The sequence below is a fragment of the Dendrobium catenatum genome, unplaced genomic scaffold, assembly GCF_001605985.2.
Source record: "Dendrobium catenatum unplaced genomic scaffold, ASM160598v2 fragScaff_scaffold_621, whole genome shotgun sequence".
Taxonomy (NCBI): Eukaryota; Viridiplantae; Streptophyta; class Magnoliopsida; order Asparagales; family Orchidaceae; genus Dendrobium; species Dendrobium catenatum.
In genome coordinates, this window is record NW_021319083.1 from 17,895,439 (window position 1) to 17,920,931 (window position 25,493).

At 35.7% G+C, this 25,493-nt stretch overlaps 2 protein-coding genes across 3 annotated transcripts in view; both read left to right on the top strand.

Annotated features, from left to right (window-relative positions):
* LOC110105466 (protein STRUBBELIG-RECEPTOR FAMILY 3) overlaps positions 1-5,593 on the top strand; it is a 14,139-nt gene extending 8,546 nt beyond the window's left edge. For both annotated transcript variants that reach the window (XM_028695220.1, XM_028695221.1), the window contains 5 exons: positions 2,040-2,302; positions 2,391-2,529; positions 3,430-3,569; positions 3,661-3,817; positions 5,236-5,593. In XM_028695220.1, coding sequence (XP_028551053.1) covers positions 2,040-2,302; positions 2,391-2,529; positions 3,430-3,569; positions 3,661-3,817; positions 5,236-5,313 — 777 coding nt within the window. In that variant the 3' untranslated portion in view covers positions 5,314-5,593. The remainder of the gene's footprint in view (positions 1-2,039; positions 2,303-2,390; positions 2,530-3,429; positions 3,570-3,660; positions 3,818-5,235) is intronic.
* Positions 5,594-11,542: 5,949 nt separating this feature from the next.
* LOC110105453 (secretory carrier-associated membrane protein 2) overlaps positions 11,543-25,493 on the top strand; it is a 27,818-nt gene continuing 13,867 nt past the window's right edge. Inside the window, exons 1-5 of the mRNA XM_020834970.2 lie at positions 11,543-11,780; positions 14,436-14,552; positions 14,985-15,047; positions 19,751-19,784; positions 19,896-20,018. Coding sequence (XP_020690629.1) covers positions 11,724-11,780; positions 14,436-14,552; positions 14,985-15,047; positions 19,751-19,784; positions 19,896-20,018 — 394 coding nt within the window. The 5' untranslated portion in view covers positions 11,543-11,723. The remainder of the gene's footprint in view (positions 11,781-14,435; positions 14,553-14,984; positions 15,048-19,750; positions 19,785-19,895; positions 20,019-25,493) is intronic.

Here is a 25,493-nt window from a genome sequence, read left to right on the forward strand (position 1 = left end):
AGTAAGTGCCATGATTTGGCTTGATTATCTTTCCATACTCGCATAGGAAATTAGTAATTGCTGCCTTGTTTATATGATTATGAAGAGTGTGTAGGAATATTTCAGAAGCAATTTCATCTGCTGTGCAGATCGAACGGAAATCCGTTTAATACAACAGTTGCTCCAGAACCAGCACCAGTTCAGGCATTTCCTTCCTTAGTTGCACCTGTTCCTTCCCCTTATTCTGATGCACCCGTTCGCCATGGTGCACCTACTCACCATGGTGGAACAAGCTCGACTGTTAGAAAAAATTCAACCATGAGGGTCATTGCTTATGTTGTTGCTGTGGTACTAGTTATAATTGCAGTTCTCCTTGCTCTGTTTTGTACATTGAAGTTGCAAGAACGACACCTCAAGCGCGAGCTCATTCCCAATTGTCATAAAAAAATGGCACCTAAAATGACCAAGCACCCTTCAAGCACTACTGATTTGGCTGCATCAAATTACAAGAAAGAAGATTGTAAGTTCATTGATTTGCTGAATGTCTAACCCATCTGGTTTAACATGTTTTATCTTTCTTTGTACTCTTTTTAATTACTCATCTGTGTTTTTTTTCCTTTTTCTTTTTTTTTGTGGATCTGCAAATGTTTCTGGTAGTTTATGGGAACACTCTCCGGAAACAAAAGGAACATGAAGCTCATATGATTGAAACTTCTGCAGGGCTGAGGCCCATTATGGCTGAAAAAGTAGCTGCAAAACCCATTGCCCCCTTGTACAAAGAAAAAGATTATATTTCTTTTGACAAAGCAATGTCTCTAAAAAGAAATTGTACTCTCCCAGCTTCTGTGACATCCTTTTCTGTTGCTTCGCTTCAGCAGTATACCAATTATTTTGGAGAAGAAAATCTGATCAGAAGCTCTTATTTGGGCAAGGTATATGTGGCAGAGCTGTCTGAGGGCAAGGTATCTCCTGATTAAATTTGTTTGTGCTTTATTTTTATTTAATTTCCTTCAATAGCTGACAACTAAATGGCTTTTTATGTGTTATCAGATTAGATTTTCTAATTTTTTGTTAGTATAATTTTTTGAATAGCTAAATGCTTTATTAAAAAATATAAATTTATTCTAAATATTTTATTAATTGAATGTAGGACATAAGGCCATTTAAAGATAGAATTTTACACAGGGTGCTCTTTGATAGTTAAATATATAATATGATGGTGGTAAAAAGAGTTTTTCTTTGTTTTTTGTTCAACTTTTGTAATTATAAGTAGGAAATCTTGTTTATTGTGTGCAACATATGATGATTAATTCCTCGAGAACTTCTTAGAGTGGGAGCTTGTCAGGCGAAACATGACTTTTGAAGGTGAATAAGAAAATAAGGCATGCAGAACATGATATAGTATTATATAACTGAGTTAGTGGAGAGAATAAACTGGTAAAGCTGAATGAAAGCCTTTCCTCCTTCAATATACGTGAGGGGCATATGCCATTAATGTTTCTCATAACCATAACAATTTGTAATGTGTGTCCATATTTTTTCCCTCACCACATATAAGAATGGCTGGCTTTTATGTGGACTGGAAATGTTATTTAGTTTTACTGTTTACTGAAAAAAACTTTTTTACCATGTTTTATTTATTTTCTGTCCTTACATGTCTAATAGTGCAAAACCTTTTTTAGTGTAACTATCTCTCACATTAATATTGTCTATTCATGGGAGAAAATAAGTAAAATTATCCAAAGCTGAGCAGTTTCTATAACATGACAAAATTTGTTTATATGATTTATAAGCCTCTCCCCTAATAAGTTAACTTTATCAGAAAGAAAACTTGTGTTATCATCTTTAATGCATGTGTGAGCATACATATTTTTCCTAAAACAAATCCTCTTCTTTACTAATAATAATGGAGCTTTAGCCTCAAACATAAATGCTGATGTTTAGGTTGGGGAGAAAGTGCATTATTCCCATCTTCATGATTTTTCATTAGCTTAATTTGATTATGTTAACATATTTAGGATGTTAATAATTTGATTGGATCAACTATGATTCATTTCCAGCTATTAACAGTCCTGAAGCTCAATAATCTGACTTCAAACATCAATACTGATGACTTTCATGAGTTAGTGTTGCGCATCTCAGAACTTCAACATCAGAACATCATTAAGCTTGAGGGCTATTGTTCTGAATTTGGACAGAGGCTGCTTATCTTTAAATACTTCAGCAGAACTACACTTAATGACTTGCTTTATGATTTTAGTAAGAAGAGATTATCATGGAATGCTCGAATTCAAATTGCGCTTGCTGCTGCCAGAGCCATAGAGTTTGTTCTTTGAGCTTTTTCTCGGTAAAACTATATCCATCCTAAAATTTATGACCATGTCGTGAATGCATTCTCTCTTTTTTTGAAGGTACCTACATGAGTCCTGCAAGCCTCCCGTCATACTCAGAAACCTAGAAGCCTCCAGTATTCTACTTGATGATGAGCTTGCAGTATGCATTTCTGAATGTGGCCTGGCTTCAGATGTATTATCCAACTCTTTAACCCAGGTAAGCAATGCAGAGAGATAGTAACCTATGCCGTGCGATTTATATGAATGTTCTTGATAGTTTAGGGTGTGTTTTCTTTGAAGGAATTGGAGGAATTCAAATGCATTTTGTTTCACAATGTAATTAATATTTAATTGAATTCGCTAAGAAAATTTAAACAGATGCACTTTCTCACTGGCAATTCCCTGCCCACCCCAAGTGAAGAATGAAAAGAAAAAAACTATTAGATCATAACTGCCAGTCAGATTTCCCCTCACAAGAAACAAAAACTCAATTTCTAATCAACCAAACAAGAAAGAAAAAAATATTGTTCACTCAATTTCTCTTCAGCCAAACACCTGGTGAAAACTAATTTCTCTTCAGCCAAACACGTGTAATAACTAATATTGTTCACATTTTTTTTGGATATTAGTCTTTGTGATGCAAATAAATAAGAATTACCAAATACTAGTATACTAAATTTTTCCTTGGTAACCTGCGTGTTTCTCAGTTCTCTTGTTTCTACAAACTGAGTATCAGGTTCAACACTTCATGTATTCCATCTTTTAACAAGCTAAACTGCTGCTGATAAATTAGCATGCCGTTTCATGGTGTGATATTGCGATTTTACTACAAAATCTAAGCTTATGATAGCAATTGAGTGATCTGATGTTGCCGTTTGATCCTAGAAATGAAACATAACTGGGTTCTTTTATGTTGATGATGGTATTACATAATGAATGTAATGTTATATTTTCGATGACATAGATGAGGAAACTATTTAACTTCTCAAGTTTGAAATATGCTAAATGATGTTACTTAGATTGTATTTCGAATAAAAGAAGATCCTAAGTGAATAAGTAAAATCCATAGTAATATTAATTATACATACATTTAAGCATTGCAATACTTTTGTTTCAGTTTTCAGGTGATTCAAGAACACCTTTTGGTTATGAGGCCCCAGAAATTAGTGAGTCAGGGTCTTATACAGATCGAAGTGATGTTTACAGTTTTGGCGTTGTTATGTTAGAGCTTCTTACCGGACGCCAACCATATGAACGGTAGAAAAAATGACTTTTATGAGAAACTTTTAGGTCCTTTTACTTCTCATTAAAGATACATTGTAAAAGCTTCTCTTTTTCTCTCTGTCAGTTCACAGTCTCGTGCAGAGCAGTACTTAGTCAGATGGGCCAGTCCACAGCTTTATGACATCAATGCATTATCAAGAATTGTGGATCCTTCTATTGATGGTGTGGTTTCTCTAAAGTCATTATCTCGCTTTGCAGATATCATCAGTCGTTGTATTCAGGTAATGTATTACTGGCATTTATAGTTCAGCTGCAACCGTTAGTTTTTTGCTTTGTTTTGATGCTTTTCTATCCAATGAGTGATTTTTTTGTCCTTATTCTTATGTTCTATTTTATCCCACTTCCATGATGTTCTATAATATTGTCTCAATGTCTCGACATAGCCATTTGTATCTCAGGCTACTAGGTGTGAAATCTCTTAGATCACTTGATTATCTTCATTAGTGCATGCATTCCTTGATCATTACCTTTGTAGGGGCCATCTATGGGCTGCCCTTCACGTGTCCCATTCATGTTCTTGTGACTTTGTTTAGTATCATTCATTTAAGTTAGAGTCTTCTGGGACAAATAAGTATGTTAGATACAAATATTATTGAAGTTCACGTTTGCATAAAAGCCATTTAGAGTTCCTTTCAATGGTTTCAATTGAAGTTCCTTAATCATTGTTTATTTGATTGTTCAATTACTTCTTGGAATTTATTCATTCTTACAAAATAAAGAAGATTGATCGTCTTTCCAGCTCCAATATTGCCAAAAGGCTAAGACAGATGTTTAGATAGTGTGGTGCATAGAGCTATGATAGCAGTAGAGAGATCTACATCTAATAAGGCACCCCCATTGAAGAAGGTGAAAACTAAACAACCTTAAGAAGCATAAGATGGCCAAAAACTGGTTCTTCCACCAAATGAGGGGTATGTTGTAGGAACCTCCAGGCATGACGATCATTATCAGAGAAGTTGCTATGGAGATCATGGTTTCTGGTGCAGGAATGGACGGAGGTTATCATCATGGAAACACGTGCGACGACTATTTTTAATGAGGATCTTTTGAGGAGCATTCTACCATCGAAGGCCGGGGTTAAAAGGCCTCTAGAAAGAGGGACAAGGAGTGAATGCAGTTTTCTTAGATCTATTTTTATAGCTAAGTTGAATAAGGTTTTTGATGATATAAAGACAACTTCTTAGAACCGAACGCTACCTTATGAGCCGTTCACCAATTTCCTAGAATCAATGGAGAAGTGCCCCTTCTTATTGGGATGAAGACAGAAGTGAATTCTCTGCAGTTTCCTGGATGAATAAATTGAGAGCGTTGAGGGAAATTATTTCATCTCATATAGTACTTTTCTTAGCTTACATGTTTTTTGTTTTGTATTTAAGCCAAATCTCAGTGTGATCTTCATATATACTTCTTCCTCTAGGTCATTATATAAGAAAGCATTTTTCAAATTGAGTTGTTAAAAACAGTAAAAAAGCTATCCCAAACGAAATCTTAATCGTATTGAATCCAAATTCCATCTGCAATACTCAAAAGACTTTGAACTTAGAATTCTTGGTAATGAATGCATAGTTGTTATATACATCCTTGCATTAATTAATCTATATACAAAAACATCTAACAGTCTATTTGCTCTATATTGCAGCAAGCTCCAGAATTCAGGCCATCAATGTCTCAGATTGTGCAAGATTTAAGCCTGGTGTTAAAAGATGCAACGATGTGAATCCTTAATGCATTTTCATAGTGGAAATACTAATTGAAGGAGACTTTGAAATTTGCAAAACAAACCTTAGCCTTCTAATTATTTGCAAATAAAACCCTCTTTTTTGTGTTTTTGGATAGCCAGCCCGCCCTTATCAGCAAAATATGTATAATAATCACCATCTGCCAACTCCAGTATTACTCTCCTGTCACATGGCGTTTCTGTAGCTTTGTTAAAAGCCAGTTTGGATAAACAGATTGTTTTGAATTTTGTAATATTTGATTTATTTTATACATTATAGATTTTTCCCGTTCCATTTATTGAAACTGAGACTAATCTTTTTTTAAAAATTTTATAAGTATTTTTTCATGCATGTAATTACTCTTTCAGCCATCCATTTTATTTTGAATAATTTGAATTGAATTCACCTAAAATGAAAAGGGCAAGTGGCTTATTAGTTGAATGAGATGATTGTTTCTTTAATATCTTGAATTGAGTCCTACACTTAACAGTCTATTGCTTATCATTCTAAAAGAAACAGAAAGTATATTGACTGCCATAACTAATGAGGAATTTTGGTCAGAGCAACATAATGACTTCGTGTGATCGGACTCAATAGAAAGAGAAATTATTACGTGTGGAGTCCGAATGTCCGGATTGTAACTGTATGCGATTCACATATTCGAATATAACTCTACGTTTTGTTTATACGTCTAGATGTAATTCCACATCCGGACTCTGCATGTAATAATTTTGATTTTCATTTAAAAAGAGTGTCAATCCTAAAATCTAAATTCAATCGAGATGTTGAACCTTTGGGCTGGGTAGATCGGGCCAATACGATAAAAAATAAATATGAAATTTAATTGAATATCCAAATGTTCATGCTCCACATTTCAAGATTTAATTGGAGTATGGATGTAAAATTATGTCTGGACTTCGCACCGAATAATTTCTCCAAACGATGTAGGTATGAGCAAGATTTTGGAACTATATTTGAACATGGATCGAACATGATTTAAATAGGATTTGAGTAGTTCAAAATGATAAATAGACTCAATAAAGTCCAGTTCAAGATATAATATCCATAATATAATAATACAAAATTGCAGTCTGAGAGATAAAAGATAACAGGTTTTAAATTGAGATGTTTACAAAAATACTCATAAAATTGTATATGATTTACTTCTAGAAGATATTGTAATTGAGCTCATTTGATATTGGTTATTGTCATTAAAAAAATTAGGTTTAAAATCACATTGAAACAAGTGGTCGATCTAAGAATTTTTTGAATCTAAAAATGCTATCAACATTTTTCATCTATAGAAGATTAATGTTGATTATAGGATAATATAAACAAAATAAATGTTAAAACCTTTTTTTTCTATTGATGTTATATATAAGGCTAAGAGAGAAAAAAAAAGAAAGAAAATTTTATAAGAATTTTGAGGTGGCCCCTACAAGTTTAAGTGGTGACTCCCACGACGTAGCACTTTGTCCCATATAGGATTCAAGAGGTGACTTTCATGGCATAGCATTTTGTCTTATATGACACTTAGTTCTTATCTTCCTGCTGGTGTACAACTATGATACCATTTATAACAGCATAAACTCTTAACTAATGAGATATTATATGTTTTAGCCTAAGGGCCTCACGGTTTTGTCATGTTGGTGTAATTTTTCAGGAGGTCGCTCATCTAATGAATTCTTCGGGAAGAGTATGCTTAGCTGCGGAGTTTCTTAATAAAATTTTAATCATTAGATCAAATTAAAATGATCCTCGATGTTCAAGAGTTTAGTTTTTTTTTACTTAAGTGGATTCACATAACAATCCTCTCTGAATTAGAATAAATTTTTATTTATTAAGTGTTTTTAGATAAATAGATTGAATGTGTAATCTTATTGATCAAATTTAATCCAAAATATTATGATATGGATTTCTTTCATGGATAATGTACATTGGGATGTGCAAAAGATAGGGAAGTAAAAAATTAAAAATCATAGTTGAATAGGACTTGTTTGGACTTTTCAATTTGGAGAGATTGATTTGATGTAAATATATAAGTTATTTCTTACCTATAGAGTAAGTGATATGCCAAGATTTTAGTAAGTGAACTAAGCCTACCCACCACTTGAGAAGCAGAATGTTACTTACATGCCAAGATTTTATTCATGCTTGTGGCTCATTTGGTTAACAATATATTCTAAAAGTAATACATTTAATTTTATTTATTTTGAGTGTAAAAATTAAATTATTATATTTAAAAAATTTTGAAAGAAAAAAATTAGATCATAATATCTTGATCTAATTTTGATTGCGATGAACTTTAAAATTAAGGGTGTCAATAGATAATGCAACTTGACAACTGGATCCAAAAAATATGGGGTTCTAAGTTAAACTATTTAATAAATGGGTTGGATTCAAGTCTTGAATTTTGATCCATTTAATTGACGGTTTAGGTTTTGGCTGACCTAACAACTTAATTTTGACTCAAAAGTGACATGTTTAATTTTTTTCTTTAATTCTTGTACTTGTTAGTATGATTTTCTTCTTTTTAATCAATTAACTTAAACTCTATAATTTACAAATTATAGATTTTTTCTTTTTAATCAAGCAGATTTTTGGATTGAGTTCGGGTTATTTGGGTTGCTGGCAAGTTGGGTTCAGGTTCATCTTTTTGACTTGTTTATTAAACGAGTTAGGTTTGGATAGATTGAATTTAGAACTGGTCAATTTCGATTCAAATCGTAACTTAACATGCTAACCCGTTTCAAGACCCCCTATAAATTTGATTCATGCTATATCTATTATATTTAAGTGCACGAAATTATTTGATTTTACTTTACATAAAAACTATCATATTTCATGAAATATACAACAATAATGGTAAAATATTAAGGCGTATATATATACAACAAATAGAATAAATATTATAATAAATTAAGAAAAATTATTTTTTTATGATTATTATGATGAAGATTAAATTAGAATATTCTTATCTAATTTTTGTTAATTTCACAAGTTATTGTGCTTAATTTAATATTTGTACTAATTTCTCATCAAATTCAATCAAATGGCATAATTTAATAATTCCATATTATTTAAAAATGTATTTTTTTTTTTTATATAATTTCGTAGAACCAAATGAATGAACCTTAGAATTAACTTCTTATAGACGGTTCAACTTCTACTTTCAATTCATAAACCTTTTTGTACTATATGTTGCATTTATTTTGTCAGTTCCTTCTACATTCCCACAACGTTAATATTATTTTGATTATGACATCTGACAGCAAATTATTAATTAAGAAATGATTGAAGATAGCTCTCGTTGTACTGAACGTTGACGGTCAGTTAAGCAAACTTTCATGACGATGGATTCTTTTAAGGGAAATTTACAAACATACAGTATGGGCTAAGCTCTATAGTACTTGGGGCAGCCCATATTATACGGCAAGGAGTAGTACAAATAGAGTCAAGCTTTTGATATTGAGGGCCTGGGTAGCTCGGTTTAGTTTTACACATTGTGCACAGACGACGACGATTGATAAGAACTTTAACATATTTTAATAACTAATTTAATTATCCATACTAATATAACTGTATTGCAGAAGGAGACGTTGGGTAGAGAAACAAATGTTATTATGATCCACTGTCTCACTCACAAGTGCTAGGAGGACAAGTAGAAGGTGGATGAGCGAGCAAGGAGGACCTATGTAAGTATATAAGCTTATAATACTTATAAAAATATTATAAGTGATGATTATACCATGATTAATATTATGTTATATTTTGTAGGATAAGTATACATGACTTCGAGAAAACTATACTGTAGCTGGTGAGGAGTCCTCTAAGGGTTCCACAGATGCTTTCGACTACAACACTTATTCACAGGCAGTAGGCAAACTGTAGAAGGGACTAGTTTATGAATTTTGCTCATTGGCTTACGCATATAAAGGATAGTTCTCTTTTACCTCCAACTACTATGTAAATAACATGATAGTTGGTATAGCCAACAGGTGGTTGCCTTGATAGCAGAGCTATAACATGTCCGAAAATCACATGCTGACATGCACATGTAGATATTAGATGAGCTTCAGAAATTGAGAGAGAAGATCAGTGAAAAATGAAAATCATCTTCCTCATGCATCAACGAATAATGGAGAGCGAGGATACATATTCTACTTAGATTGTCTTCTTGGATTTTTTATTCATTTTACCTTTTTTATGTATATAAAAACTATGTTTACTTTAACATATTGTATTAATTGTAGAATAGTTGGAATGTGATTATTTATTTGAGCAAATGAATTATGATTGTAGAGCAATTTATTTATTATGTTTATTTTAGCAATGTTTACTTAAATATTAGCATTATTAACTACTGTTTTTAAAAAAAATTGCTTGGATTGTGATTGTTAAAAAGCTGAATAATTGATATTAGGTGATGTTTTTTTATGCTACAGATTTCTGACGGATTTGCAGCAAAATTTCTGCTGTGAACAATGAAACAATGAAGGTGTATCATATATTGCAACATAAATATCTGCCTCTAATTATGTTGCAAATGGCAACGGACAAGTCGCCATATGACCGCCGCAATTTGCAGCGGTATATCATCCTCAAATTTGTCGTAGTTAGTAGCATAATTAGTGGTGGTTGGCTAAAACGAAAATGTTGTTTTCCTGACTTTAACTCTGTCGTAAATTTCCAACGCAACTTTTAGCGTCAGAATGTATTCCACCGCAAATCTGCTGCAAAACTAAATTCACGATGGATTTGATTTATTTTGCGGCAAATTGTTCTAACTGAAATAACTTACTTTCTTGTAGTGAGATTTGATGCCTACAATACTTTCCAAGGGTTGTTGAGAATGGCAGGAGAAGATGTGAAGATGATAATTAGAGAAGAAGATGACATTCTTCTTTGCTTGTGTTGTCTATAATATCTTCCACTGGAGCACTCTACGTGCTTTGGCCATGACCTCAAAAAATTCCAAAACTTGCAACCTATTTCTCATGGGATGTAGAGGGGATTTTACAAAGAAATAAATGGGGGTACCTAAATTGTGTTTTTGCGATGTTAAATAATTTTTTAGTTTTAAAATAATAAATTTTATGGATTATATTTGTAAATATTAGAGTTTAAATATCATATATGATATATTCTCGAAAAATTATCTTGATCGGCACGAATCTCGAGGAAAAACCTAACCCGGAAACTTCAAAAATTAATTTTGGGAGCACCCGAACTCCGATTTCAGCGAGCCTATAATCAAACTGAGCGTCTCAGAAATGCGAACCCAACGACACCAAATTCGACCCAATCCGAGCCCAAATAGGTCCAAATCAAGGACCGGAAGCACCGTTGGAAGGTTCAAACCGCAATTTGAGTTACCAAACGGTCTCCGATTTTAACTATCTTATACTCGAATCGAGCGGCTCGACGAGACAAATCCAACGAGCCCTAGATCGCCGAATTCCAACATCATTAAGGCCTCCAAATGTCCAACGAATGGTGCACACGACTCGAAGGTTCATATGCGTCCATTCAAACCACTCCCTATCGCCCCTGATTCATACCTATTTACAAGCATGCCACTCCAGAAAAACTATTAAATGAGCCCTCATTTCTTCACAAAGGGGCTCAAGTGAAGAGAGAGAAGAAGACGAGAAGAAGGAAGAAGAAGAGAAGCTCCTCCTTGACCACCGCCTGAGCTCTTCCGCCGCCTGAAGACGCCAGAACTCTGCCGAATTTTCGAGAAACGCCGGGAATTTGCAGAACTTTGTAACTTTGTGAGAAGTTGATGTAAACTGATCGTCTTGATTTGTAAGATGGATCAACTTTTTGTACTTCAAACAAACACTAGTGGAACTTTAAACTGGCGCGAGACCCGTGATTTTTCCCTCTTCGGTTTTCCACGTAAAAACTTTGTTTTCATTCTCTTTTCTGTTTGTATGCTGAATATTCGTGCAACGCTCGACCGAATACATAAATCTACCGTCCGCTATATTCTAGCCTGCAACAATATATGCTCAAGTATACATATATATATATAATATATATATATATTATATATATATATATATATATATAATATATATATATATATATAATATAATAGTAATAGCCTTTAAAAAATTGCGCCTAATTTTTATAAAATATATTCCAATTTTAAATTATTTTATATTTATATATTGATAATGAAGGCTATATCTTTTTCCATATTTGCATTTTTGATGGAAGAGTAAGGTAAGGCTAAAAGGGTAGTTGATTTTTTCCGCTGACGGAGAAAGGCGGTGTGCGACGGCAGATAAAAATTACGAAGTCTACGAGGAATTCGTAGTATTCGTTCTTCGCTCTTTGCTCTTCCTCATCTACCTCGTCTTCTCTCTCATACGCTCCTCTTCATTTCTCTTTTGCCGGTCTCATGGCAGGCCGCTACGATCCCAATCCCTTCGAAGAAGAGGATGTTAATCCCTTTGCGGTAAGTTCAACTCCCCAGTTCTTACTTTTACACTTTGCCTTTGGATTTCTGATTGGTAGTTGGCTCAAGGATTGACTATCCGAGGGTGTGGATTCCAAAATATTTCGACGGATTTGATGATCTTTTGGATCTATACGTTTTTTTCCCATTTCCTTTTGATTGATTGATGCTATCCACTAACAATTTATGGTTCAATTGGGAGGAACGGGCGCTTAATCGTAGAACTTGCAGTATATTTTGGGGAATTTTGTTTTATTTGGAGTGTAGTGATTGGGATGTTGGAGTTCATCTGGAGCAGTTTTAAATACATGAATAGTTTGTTGATGAGATGTTCTTTCAGATGTTGGTCTTGTTCATTGGTTTCCTGAAGTTTTAAGGGTTCTGCTTTAGTGTGAGGTTCGGTTTTGAGCGTGATGGAGATTGTTTATTGGGAGATTTGGAGGGAAATGATGTTGCAAATGATCAAATAATGGATATGAGCGTGATGCAGCTCTGAGTACAATAGATTTTTTATTAGATTCTGGTTATGATTTTTCTGGGGATTTGTGATATCCTGATATGCTTTACTTTAGATCTAGTAAATCAGCTACCTTTGAACAATAGCTGGATAATTTTGTTTTCGGGGATGGGAAGGAAATTTATATTATTCTATAGGGAGAAGATGAGACAAAGACGTGGCTTGTGTAGCAGGGAGTGCTTGTACCTGATGTCTTCGCTTGGTGTAAAGATGCAAGCTATCCTGTTTCTCCGTATCTTATTTTTTCCCACCCTGTCATTTTCTTCCATTCAACTTTGCTTTGAATTCTGAAGTCTGAACTTGGAGCGACCTATTTAGTTATGTTATTATCAAACGCTGTTTACTATATAATATTTCACATGTTATTCAAAATTCTAATGCTTATACTTTTATTCCTTTTTCTGTGTTCTAATTTATCTTTGCTTCCATATGAAATCTGGGTCCTTTAACTTTGGCACTGATTTGAGCATATTCTGTAACATGGGAGAACGTACTGGGATAAAATAATTGCAATTTGCAATCTAGTTGGAACATCAAATTAATGTGTATTAGTTGGGAAATTATTGTTTTATGACAAAACCAGGGGTAGAATTAATGAATAAGCACTTGTTTTTTTCTTTATGAACTACATTGAAGGCATCAGTTGTAAAAATGACATTACTCTGAAAAGATAAAGGTCATAGGTCTTTTTTACTCTCAACAAGAGGCTGTATGGCTAGAGCATTAACACTTAGAATCTTCTTGGATTTCTCCTTCTTTTGAAGCATATTTAGCTAAATCAGACCATTTTATTGGTTATTTGTGAGGTGCTGATACAGTTGTATTTGGATCACATACTAAAGACTGCAAGAAGCATTCTTCCGCCCTAATTTAACATTTTCTGCAAATTTGAGGTTCATAGGAAAATTTGGAATTCTACATTTCAAGAAGATAAAAGGAAATTACTTTTGAATGTCTGAGTGGGGTTCTTATACTTATATAAAAAACTTAATTAGTGGTTAACAATTTGATGTTGCCATGGAAATATGATCAATCACCTTATTCTTAAATGCTGAATTTGACTTTCACCATCTGCATTAGGCATTATGGTAAGTTAGAGGAGTTATGGGCAATCCTTTCATATGTGAACCCTGCTAGATACATTTGAGAGGTTAATAACCTTCTCTTAAACATTTCTATTCAACCAACAAGAGGCAAGGCCACACTCATATTTAAGGAAATAAGTTGTTCACTTATTTCCATGTGGAAATGTGTTATTCATTATTCAGTTTGCTGTTTGTAAAAACGTATGCTCATACATTGGCATATATTGTGATGTAGATGTGGAAATAACTTTTAGAATTAAGGTTGGGTTTCTAAAGTTGAGAAGTGCTATGGGAGCATGATGTGATAAAATGATATCATGGATACTTAAAACGGCAAAGCTTATAAAATTACAAAGATGTTTTTAATGTTTCATGGATTTAAGTGTTGTACACTAAAAAAGATCATTTGTTAAGTTGAATGTGGTGGAAATGAGAATTTAAATGAATTGTGGTAAAATTAGAAATGATAAATTAAGAAATAATTATATTAGAAGAATCGTTAGAGTGCTATCTCTAGAAGCTATGATAGTTGAAAATAAATTTAAGCATGTTTTGGACTTGCACAACTGAAGATAGTTCATGAACCCAATACATGGATATATAAGATTTGTGTTGAACGATAGATTGAAAATTTTGAAACAAAGAAGTGGTAGACCTAAGGTAATATGGACTATAGTTGTTTAAAATGACTTACTAAAAATAAATTTGGTGCATTAGGAAAAGGTCAGAAAAATGAATGAAAATTGAGGATTCATAAAGCCAACTCAAACTGTTGGGATAAGGTGCATCTATATGCATGTGGCAATGGATTCATTGGATTGGATATTGAAACCATGTAATTATGCTCACAGACTTATGCTTTCTCTTGTTCTTTGTTATACTTGTTATTTAAATTTATCTCAATTGTAGATAGTATTGATGATTGAATAAGTGTATGGTTTTCTTCCTGTTAGACATGTTTTATGTCACACTTGATCTGTTATTTTTTCATTTGTCTTAAGTTTTACTCGTTTATTTTTCCTCTTAAGTTATGAATTTTGTCTAATACTCCAGAACACAAGTGCCGTTCCCCCTGCATCTAATTCTAGGTTATCACCTCTTCCTCATGAACCCGCTGGCTTTTTCAATGTTCGTGGTGCAACAGTTGATATTCCCCTTGATTCCAATGTGGTAAGTGATGATTCCAATTTTCCAAGGTCTTTGATAACATGTTACATGGTAAAGGAGAATTTACCCTTTTTTTCCTTTTGTTTTGGAAAATTAGTTTACTTAAAGACCTTAGGCAGCCAAAAATTTGTTCAGGCCTAATTGATTACTTGATGCAGGCAGATAATGTTCCTTCTTAGTATTTTCAACCTAGAGAATAAGAGTTAAATAATAAATTATCTCAATACTCCATCGTCCTACTGCATCAAACCCATTCTGCACTTGTAGCAAACAGACCTTCAAGTACCTTCCTCTAAACCTACTAAAGTTAAAGAAGGAAAAATAAATTAGGATGAAGAAATAAATGTGGTGGGCAGGGATTGTTTCTATAAGAATGGTGCGTGATGATGATGAGAGGTGAATAAAAACTCAGTTTTGCATATATTTCTAATGTAGGATTCCAGAAGGAAGGAGAAAGAACTTCAAGCAAAGGAAGCTGAATTGAGGAGGAGGGAGCAGGTAATTAGCAGTTAGTTTTTTTTTCCTCTAATTTTTGCTAATCATTTGGAACATGCTTTTTTTTATATGTTCTTTATAGTCATTTTACAAGTGTTTTTTTTTTAAGATATGATATACAAATTTCATATTACCTATTCCCGAGTTGTTGAAATATTTGTTCATCAGTTGTTGAAATATTTGTTCACAGTATCTAACTGCTCAAGTTAGATGGAACATGAATATGGTGGACTTGAGGAATTATACTTGGTTGGCTTTTTATTTGTATATGATTCTCTCTCTCTATCTCTCCACACCGCCAATCCTCTCTCTTTCTCTCTTCCTGCCTCCCTCCCTCATCCCCTTCCTCCCCCTTCATCCCCTTCCTCCCCACTTTTCTGTTTGTGAAGAAAGTAGCTCACTTCTTCGTTAATGATCTAGATGTGATTTTCTATTACATTGTTTGATTTAAACAATTACTGAGAAAAGAAAGTCTGATCGTTAGGGATCAAGCGGGAAGTCCTCCATTTTCAAATCTTGAATGCTTCTTTGCATGCTCTTTGGTTATGCATGAATTTTTACTTTGATGCATGCTTTCTCCTTTGTGCCATATGTTTCTAGAGATGGTGCAATGAGTGATAGACACTATCTTGTCTTCCAGATTAAGCACTCACACCCTTGATGTTTATTTCCTATTTGCAATTGGCTTCTCATTATATAAGATCATTTTTGTTTCATGCTGCCTTAACAATATGTGCTTATAATTTTAACTTAATAATAATGATTATCTTCATTTCACCGAGCCTTCTCATGAGTATTTAGCTCTTAGCTATTCATCTTGTTTGTAGGCCCAAATTTTTTGTTTCATACAATTCCATCTTATTAGTCTTTTTATAGTTAAGGCCACTTTCTAGAGGTGGCGTCCAGGGAGTTTGAGTGAGTCATATGGATTGAACTCAAAATGTTCTAGTTGACCTAAACTCAACTCGCAGTTGAATGACAATTTTCAAATTGAAAGGAGTTTATTCATAATCAACTTGAAATCGTTTCTAGTAGGCTTGAAACTGAATTAATTTCTAGTCATGTTCGATTCTATATCAGCTTGAAACATTTCACGTTTGCTTAAAATTACCCAACCCTTACAAAACATGACTATAGTTATTTTTTCCTCAAAATCTTATTATTGAACAAAAATAGAAAAACAAACTGCTAAAACACATTGAAACCAATGTAAAATTTAATAATTTTGAATACATGGGTACCAAAACAAAATTTACAACTTCAAATCAAGCTCTCAAAGCACAACTAGTGATTTTTGATCTAAAACTCTTGAACCAAATATCAACCCATTTGAAATAAAAAAAAAACTTCATTCACCAAGTCTGGACAGCAATATTAAACAATAATGCAATAATCCAATTAGAACTATTATTCATGGGAATGATAAAAGTTAGATAGATACCTATTAGTGATACCATAATTGTGTACCCTAATCTAATATAAGACCATCACAAATAAAAATAAATCAAACTAAATTTTCTACGAAAGTAGCAACAGCAATCATTTAGTGTATTATCATAGAGAATTATCATATTGGAAAGTTGGTAATTAATAAATATTTTATCTTTATTATATGATATATTGATGAAACCTAAGGCTCTGATGCCAATTTGATGCAAACTAAGGCTTTGATACCAAATTGATGAAATCTAAGCTCTAAAATCAAGTAGGAGAACACTAGAAATGCAAATTATGACACTTCCTTTTGATATCACATAAAAAAACATAAATAATGGTAACTAAGTAGGAAACTGATAGACCGGTAATACTTGGGCTGACCTCTTGCCTGTTGTAGTTCGGCCCTAGGTGGTTCCGTCCCCCTCATGTGGGGCCTAGTGCTTAAGTAGAGAGAGAGAGGAAGAGGGATTAGGAGGGAAATTTTGAATTAAGAGGGTTGTTTAGTCTTTTTGCGGAGTTATTTTGTGTTCTTTAGATAGGAGGTTGGAATTTGGGTTAGGTTTATCTTGATTATTTGCTGAAATTTAGGGTTTTCCATGGTGTTCTTGGGCTCTAGCGACGTCTAGAGAATTATGAGAGAAAGATCATCCTCTTGAATAGAGAATCAATTGTTTCTTGTTATTTTCTTCTTGCTCTCATTAATTCCTGCCATTTATTCTGTTTTTCCAAGTTTGATTGGAGATTTGCGGCGAAGTCTCGCTTAAATTCAGATTTCTTGTAAAATTACTTGAGATCTACAAGGGTTTCCTATCAAATTTGTATCAGGGTCGCTTTCCAAGGCTGTTTTGGGGCTGTTTGGTTTTATTTCTGCAGCAGTTTCCCTTGTCTAAACAATTATTATGGCTGTTTTTGGGGTGAAAATATGGATTTTTGTGTCTAACAAAGATCCGGGTATCAATGACGACCAAGAAGGTGGATGCGTTGGAGGAACGTCTTAAGGGGTAGATGAAACCAATCAAAGCAACAGTGGATGACAAAATTTCCTGCATGGAAGAACAATTCTTTGATCTACGTGATATGGTGAAGATGTTGGATCTCCACAACCAAGCGACGACATCAGAGGCGAGAGGGCCGGAAGGTAAAAATACAAGTTCTGAAATTCGTAGGGATAAAAGTGATGTGGAGATCGTAGAGGGAGAAGGGAGAAGACCCCATATGGAACCTTTCCAGAGGGAGGAGAGAGGGGGAAGTTATGGAGAGAGGCGTGTACATGTGGGGTATGAGCAAAGGGGTGTTGATTTAGAAAGAAGGGAGGTAGATTATGGCCGGAGAGGTGTTGATTTTGAAGGAAGGAGGGGGGAATTCGAAGAAGGTTTGGGTATGAACATGGAAGGAAGGATCGGGACATTTATGGGGAACCACCCACCACTTGGAGAAGGGGAAACTATGGAGGAATAAGGAGAAATGGCGGGGATCCGAAGGTCAAGAAGTTGAAGATGTCTATATTTGAGGGGGAGGATGCACATAAGTGGATTTATAAGGTAGAAGATATTTAGTCGTCAATGGGTTGGTGGAGGAGGAGAAATTGATGACAGCTGGCCTATGCTTTGAAGGGAAGGCATTAGCTTGGTACTAATGGAGTGACCTGAGGCCCATACGGAGTTGGAGGGAGTTCAAATAATGCTTAATTGAACGTTTCCGAACTAGCATGGGAGGGAACTTCTATGAGCAGTTCTTTGCCCTAGTACAGGAAGGCTTAGTGGCAAAATACTGCAAGAGATTTGAGTACATGGAGAATCGACTGGATCGGTTGTCGGAGACTGTTATGGAGGAGAATTTCATTAAGGAGCTTAAGTCAGAGATTTGAACAACAGTGAGAGTCATGAAGCCTCGAAACCTGGGAGAGGCAATGGAGTTAGCTCAGTTAGTGGATGATCAAAAGTGCCAGGAGAGGGGAGCCAAAAGCGGCAGTTCAGGTGGTTCATACAGGATGGCCACCACACTCCTAGCACCTAAGGGGCCTACACCGGGCTACATTCTAGAGATTTTAAGGGAGAAGCCTGTAGGAGGAGGAAGTGGGGAAAATTTAAAAAAACTGATTGAGAGCTAGGTGCAGGAGAAGAGGGTAAAGGGATTATGTTTCTGATGTGACGAGAATTATACTTTGGGGAAGAAATGCAAAGATCGAACTCTTCAATTTCTCATCGTCTGTGATGACGAGGAAGCTGAGAAGGGAGGTGATTAGAGGTCGTTTGACCCTTAAGTGACATGTCGCACGCCAATTTTCGCCTTTTTTTGCTGGCTTTTGCATATAGGGGTCAACAAATTGCCATCAAATGTTCATGTTGGTAGATCATATATTTAGAAAAATAGGGATGTTTTTTGTAAGAATAGAGTTGAACAAGGACCACGATGGCCCAGAACGACGGAACCATGGGATCTTAATCGGCTCCATCCTCCATTCCCCCAACATCCACTTTAAGTGCAAGATGGTGAAAATTTCTATTTTAAATATCAAACCTTGAACCTCCAACATCCAAACTCTTCCCATTTTCAATTCCTTGCCCATGCTACTACTATATGCCTGATACTACGTATCTATAGATATAATATATCTGATTGATGACTAGCCTTAATCGAAAGTTCTCTCTCGTGATCGGGAGGAGTAATTAAATATAGGGGCTTGCGTCTATAGGAAATCAGAACTCAGATCATAAAGTCCTCTAAAATTTGAGGGCGAAATCTCTAGGTAGTGTCTTATCTACAAACCCATCTGCCTTCCAAAATTTACCTCGGAACTTAATTCCGTTAAAACTCCCCCGAAAACAAAAAAGAACAATCAGGCAGAGGCCAGGGCTGAATTTTCGGAGCCCACACTTGTTTACATGTAATCAGCAAAAAAAAAAATTGAACTGACCAAAGAAAACATGAGTCGAAGTTTTTCAAACTTGTTTACATGTAATACTTTATGCATCACTCAGCATAATCTTAAATAGTTTGGATACGGCTAAAGATGACGGTAATTGATGTGTGATGACATATAGGCCTGCATCATGATAAGGTTTGATGATTTGAAAGATATTTATTTTGAATAGGAGTGTATTTTATTTCGTTTTTATACCTTTGAAGAAGTTATTTATAAGTAGTTGACGCTCCATTGATGAACACATGCTTTGCGTTTTTGCCAAGTTGCTAAGCACTTGATATTCCATTTAAGCGGGCCATTTCATGTTTTTATGTTGATGTTCCTTGCTCGCTTTGATGAACAGGATATAAAACGAAGGGAAGATGCTGTAGCTCGGGGTAATTCATTTCTGATTTCTTAAAGATTTCACAGTTCATGCTAGTTCATTAAGGTCGCTAGTAAGTAAACTATTTTTTCGCTTACAACAGAATAACTGTTTTTTCCTGCAGCTGGAATTGTATTAGAAGAAAAGAATTGGCCACCATTTTTCCCTATTATTCATCATGACATTGCAAAAGAAATACCTGTTCACGGTCAGAGGTTGCAGTACCTGGCATTTGCTTCTTTTTTAGGTATCCCATTATATTCCTTTTGTTGACGTTTATGCATTTCTTCCTTGATTCACAATATTTGTTTAGGATCTATATTCCCAGAAACCAAAAGTTGCATTCAGACACTATGAGTAGCCATGCCTTTATTTTGCACCAAATAGCACAACAGCAAAACATTAAAATTTTACCAAATGCATTCCAAGTTTGGTGAAAGTGATCATGTTAGGATGGATGTATGGGAAGAGTATGAATGATAAATGTGAAATTGTTGTATGAAAGATAACATTTTAGTAGCAAATGTGGAATCTGGTTATGTAGAAACCTCACCATCAATTAGGGGTGTCAATTTCTGACGGTCCGGGTTGGAATGTCTAACCCGTTTGAGAAAACGGGTCGGGTTCGGGTTGACCCGTTTAAATTTGGGTCGGGTCGGGTTCGACCCGAACCCGACGGGTTGACCCGAATTGACAGCCCTACCATCAATAAGCTGGGGTGATAAATTAGTGTGAATGGCGTATAGCATAGGTGAGTAGACCTAAGTAGGAGATGTGAAATGAGATATTCATGAAATTGAGTTAAAACTATCTGTTGCACTTCTTTTGAGGGTTCATAAAGTTGATCATAAATAACTAGTAGAAGGCCAATGATGTTGAAGACATTTTATTTTAAATTTTCACTAATTAGGAGATAACCTTTATGAGCAATGAACTTATAAATGATCGTTGAAACATGTGTTGACCCCTACACATAAAACCATGCGAAAAGAGGTGAAAACGATGATTTAAGCAATACGTGCATTGGCGCCACATGTCATTTGAAGGGTCAAACAATCTCTGATTGCCAAACGGACGACATCGTTGCGGTCAAGACGTCGAATTCTACTAGGTCAAGGTACCTCGTAGTCGGGTTGGATGAGATCGATCAAAAGGGACGATCGACACCTGAAATTAAAACGCGACGTCGGATCGACGAACAGACTTTGTCGTTGTGTCAAGAACGTTGTTAACCTTTAAAAACTATATTTTGTTTATTCAATTTGGGTAATCCGAATTGGTGAAATGAATTTCGAGATAAAACATGTATATCGAGAAAAATTAGCCTCAGCGTCGCTCAAACGACGTCCGATCGCAAAACAGACTACGTCGTTGTGACCGGAACATTGACAATACCCTAAATGCACTATCAATTTGTTCAATTTTAACTATTCGAAGAATTTGATATGTTAAACAAAAAAAGCACGCAAATCGAGGATTTTTATTTGATCGAAGCATAGCTGCCATCCTAATTCAATCTTAATACTAATAATAGCAAATATTATTAGCATTTCCTATCAATTTAACAAAAAAATAAAAAAGTCAAATGAAGGATCAAATCAGACATTAATGCAAACTGACATTATCTCGGGTGCTTCTCCCTCAAACCCATCAAATCCCGTAAATCCCGCACCTTTCCGTCACTTCCACTCAATCCAGAAGGTCACGACCACTAAAAGCCAACCTATTCCTCTCATACAAAAAAAACCCCAGCAGCTCTCCTCCAGTTGCTTCCCTCTGTTATCTCACTCCAAATACCCTCAGCCCTTCTGTAGTGAGCCGCCCTGAAAACCACAGCCTGGGATCTTCCTCCATGCCGACCTCAACCAGAATCTCCACTCAAATCTCTGCCTACGGCCTGCTACAGCAATTTCCCTAAAGCCCCATACAGCCATCCGTCTCCACTAACCGTGAGCTCCAGCTTTTTAAATCCTTCAACCGGTCAAACAGCAGACTTCTGGAACCAAAATCCCTCTTGCCTCATTTCCTTTGCTGCCCTCTCTCCGTCAAACTCCATACAACCAACCGCCTCCACCGGCTTTAAACTTGTCGTCCATTTCAGACTCAATACCGACGCAAGCTATCATCGAGATTGCCATCGGTGCGACGGCTTTTGTGGTGGTTATCACCTTTTTTTTTGTATGTTGTGGAAAGAATAGAAAGAGCAAGGTTGTGAATCGTGAAAATGCAATGACAGAAAGTGAATCTGCAGTTGGAAGATTGCTTGATGATTTGGGACTTCCAGAAAAGTAACCGTTCAGTTTCTTATTTCTCAAAACAAGCCCTATGTTGTGAAGAACGGGATGCCACAATCTATTCCTTCAAATCCAGTTGCACTAATCAAAAGCAATATCCTTTCCACAATTAAAGTTGAAGATCCTATTGGAGCCGTTGTCATGGTGACATTCTAATAGAAGAGTTTCCATAAAGGTGTGTGATACAGGAATTTGAAATTAAATTCCAAAGTGTTATCACTATCTTATGACTCTGTTGGAGATTCTCCATGCAATGGTTGGTCTATTTCTTATGCAGCAAAACCATGTTAATGACTTGGATCTTATGAAAATCCAAGTATTTGGTGCAGTCATAAAGATGGCTCTATTATGTGATGTTCAAGAGATGAAAATCAGAGAAAGAGGAAATTCTTTCAACCTTGATTTGCTCCCCAAGATGAACTCTCATCTGTGTTTCTATTGAAGAAGTAACAAGCCAACAGAGAGATGAGATTGTGAAGCATCATTCACATGAGGTGGGAGAGGAAAGATAATTTCTGAATTCTAGTGACAAAATCTTGTTAAGTTTAGAACCTTATTGCTTATTGCTACTATACTTTTATTTGGATCTTATGGAAGTGAGGCAAGGAAATTAAGGTGATTTAAGATAAAAAAAGGTGTTAAAAAAAAGAAAGAGAGAGAAAAGAAAAATGAAAGGAAATGATTTTTGTGCCCTCCACCTTGCCGTCGGTCGCCAAGATATAACCTCCTAAACTTGAAGAACCCGCTCTCGACACTTGCAACGGGGCGAATAACCACCCATGCGCGTTTTTCTTAGCACGGTGGGAGGAAGTTCTCTCTGGTGCTTGTGGCAAGGCGGGTAATCCCCATAAAATTCTTTTTCAGTGTTTGTGGCATGCCAAGGGACCACCCATGTACGCTTTTCTTAGCGTGGTGAGAGGGAACTTGGTGCGGTGCTTACAACGAAGCAGGCGATCCTTGTGCGCGCTTTTCTTGGCGCGGCGGGGCAACAATATAAGTACCCGTACGCGGGGAAAGAACTGTCTTTTTCAAATATCTTCTTTTAAAGACCCATACACGTCTTTCTTGGCACGGTGGATGACAAAAAACTACGGCTACGGTGTCTGATAACACCAAATGTGCATGTCTTTATTGACGTGGCGGGTGGGCTTCCTTTTGGTTTTTCCCCTAAACGGGGGAGCTATTGGGAGGCTGCTGAAATTTTGTCTAAAAACAAAGACTTGAACAAAAAATTAACTTGGACTTGCAACAAATGACTTAAGTAAACTCAAACAAATCAAGCAAAGAACTTGAAAATAAATAAGTTTTGGACCTAAATTCAAGTGAATAAGGACATGACTTGAACATTTAAACTCAAGCAAAGACTTGAGTTGGACTACAGGGGACATAGAACTTGAACTTGAGCTGTACAAACTTGGATTTGAATGTTACATATTGCACATCAACTGGACTTTCAAGTTTTGAATCCAAACTTGAAAATGATACAAAGAGCTCAAAAGGAAGATAGAAAATTGAGTCTTAAACTTAAATTTGTAATCATGCAAATGATGACTCAAATGAATAACACAAATAGTCAAACTCTAATTTGATGAATGTATGATCATGATAAAAGAATTTAATCATAAATGAAGGGATAGAAGACTTATGCTGAAGCCTTAGTAAGCATAATTTGTTGTTTTGCCCACAAGCAACACTGAATGCAACTTACCTAAACAATCAACATCGGCTTATATGCAACCAATGCAACAAAGTCTCCTACAAGCATACACAATGCAACATATTTGAAACACATGCGAGTATCTATAAGTTATCATGGAAAATTTCTTATTCACACAACAATTTACCTGTAAGCAAATGTAGATTCCTTCTCTACGAACAAGAGGGTTTGACATGCAATGAACGAACATAATGACTTATCAACAGTCATAACAATGAATACAACATATCTACAAGTAAAGTGAAGGAGTTGCAAGGAAAATTGTTTTCCTACTATCAACAACAGCTAACATGCATATGTCTTGCATATACATGCAACAATTCTTAAGAATGCTAAAAAGATATGCAAATAAGGAACCCAATGTCATTTGTAAGCAAATCATACAAAAATGACGATGATTGGAAAGTATATGCAATTTGATTGTGAGCACATGGTGACGAGCAAACTTATCATGCAAACGAGTTACTTCCAAGGATAGTAAGATACTAACAAACTCTACTTGCTTACAAGTAGTGATGGATTGTGGACAACATAACATCCTCTCTACAAGCGATGTTAGTTATCTTGTAAATACATACAACGGTCCTTTTATAAGCAACTATAGGAGACTTGTGAGTGTCCATGAATGACAGTGAAATACATACATGTGAATACGACAACTTGCTAGCCATTGCATACAAGAAAATCAGCAATATGTAGAAGGATTCAACGTATAATGAATGCAACAATGTTTTATGATTGTTGACCTGTATATGGTTTAAAAAAAAAATGAAATAAAAAATCTACCTGCCCGCACGTCGTCACCGCCCAAATCGCGAACATCCCGCACTTCACACGTCGACGTCACCTCTCCGCACGTCGTCGCACGTTGCTCTCACGTCGCACGACTTCGCGTCGTTAAAACAAGAGCGAATGGCTCTCATTCGCACTTTTCTTCTCCAGCGACCGAGCTCCCGTCTACTTCCTGGCTGTGCCCGACTCCTCCCTACTGTTTGGCTACGCTCGACAACCTCCTTTCCGGTCGGACAGGAAGCTACGACACTTTGATCGGCAGCAAAAACGCGAGCTCACTAGCTGCGAGGGTAACTTTCTCCTTCTCGAGCGCTTCTCCGGCTCCTTTTGCTATCCGACCGCTCCTTCGACGACATTCCTTCCAAATCGATCGGAAGTTACAACAATTCGGTTGGAAGCAGCGAACGGAGCTCGCCGACTGTGAGAAGGATCGAAAGCTCGATGGGAGATCGCCGCTGCAGCTCCGTCGTGGCCGGTCGACTCTGCTCCTCCTTCGGCGCCGCACCTCCGACGCCGCCTTTTCCTATCAGGATGGAAGTTACAACATTTTGATCGGAACAACAACGGGCGCTCGCTCGCTGTGAAGATAACTTCTTCCCTTCGGTGCGCTACTCCGGCTCCTTCGTTGTAGTTCGATCGCTCCTCCGGCACCTTCCCTTCCTGTCTGATCGGAGCAAGCAAGACAGGAGCTCGCCGGCGTGAAGGTAACTGTCTCCCTCCTTCACACGCGCTTCTCCGGCCAAAATCCCGTAAATCCGTCGAGTTGAAGGATTTTAAAAAAATATATAAATATTTAATTATAATTGTTTTAATTAATTCTAATTAATTAATTAATTATTTTAATTAATTTTTATAATTAATTAGATTTAATTTTAATTAAAATTATTATAATTAATCTAATTAATTTTAATTAAAGTAA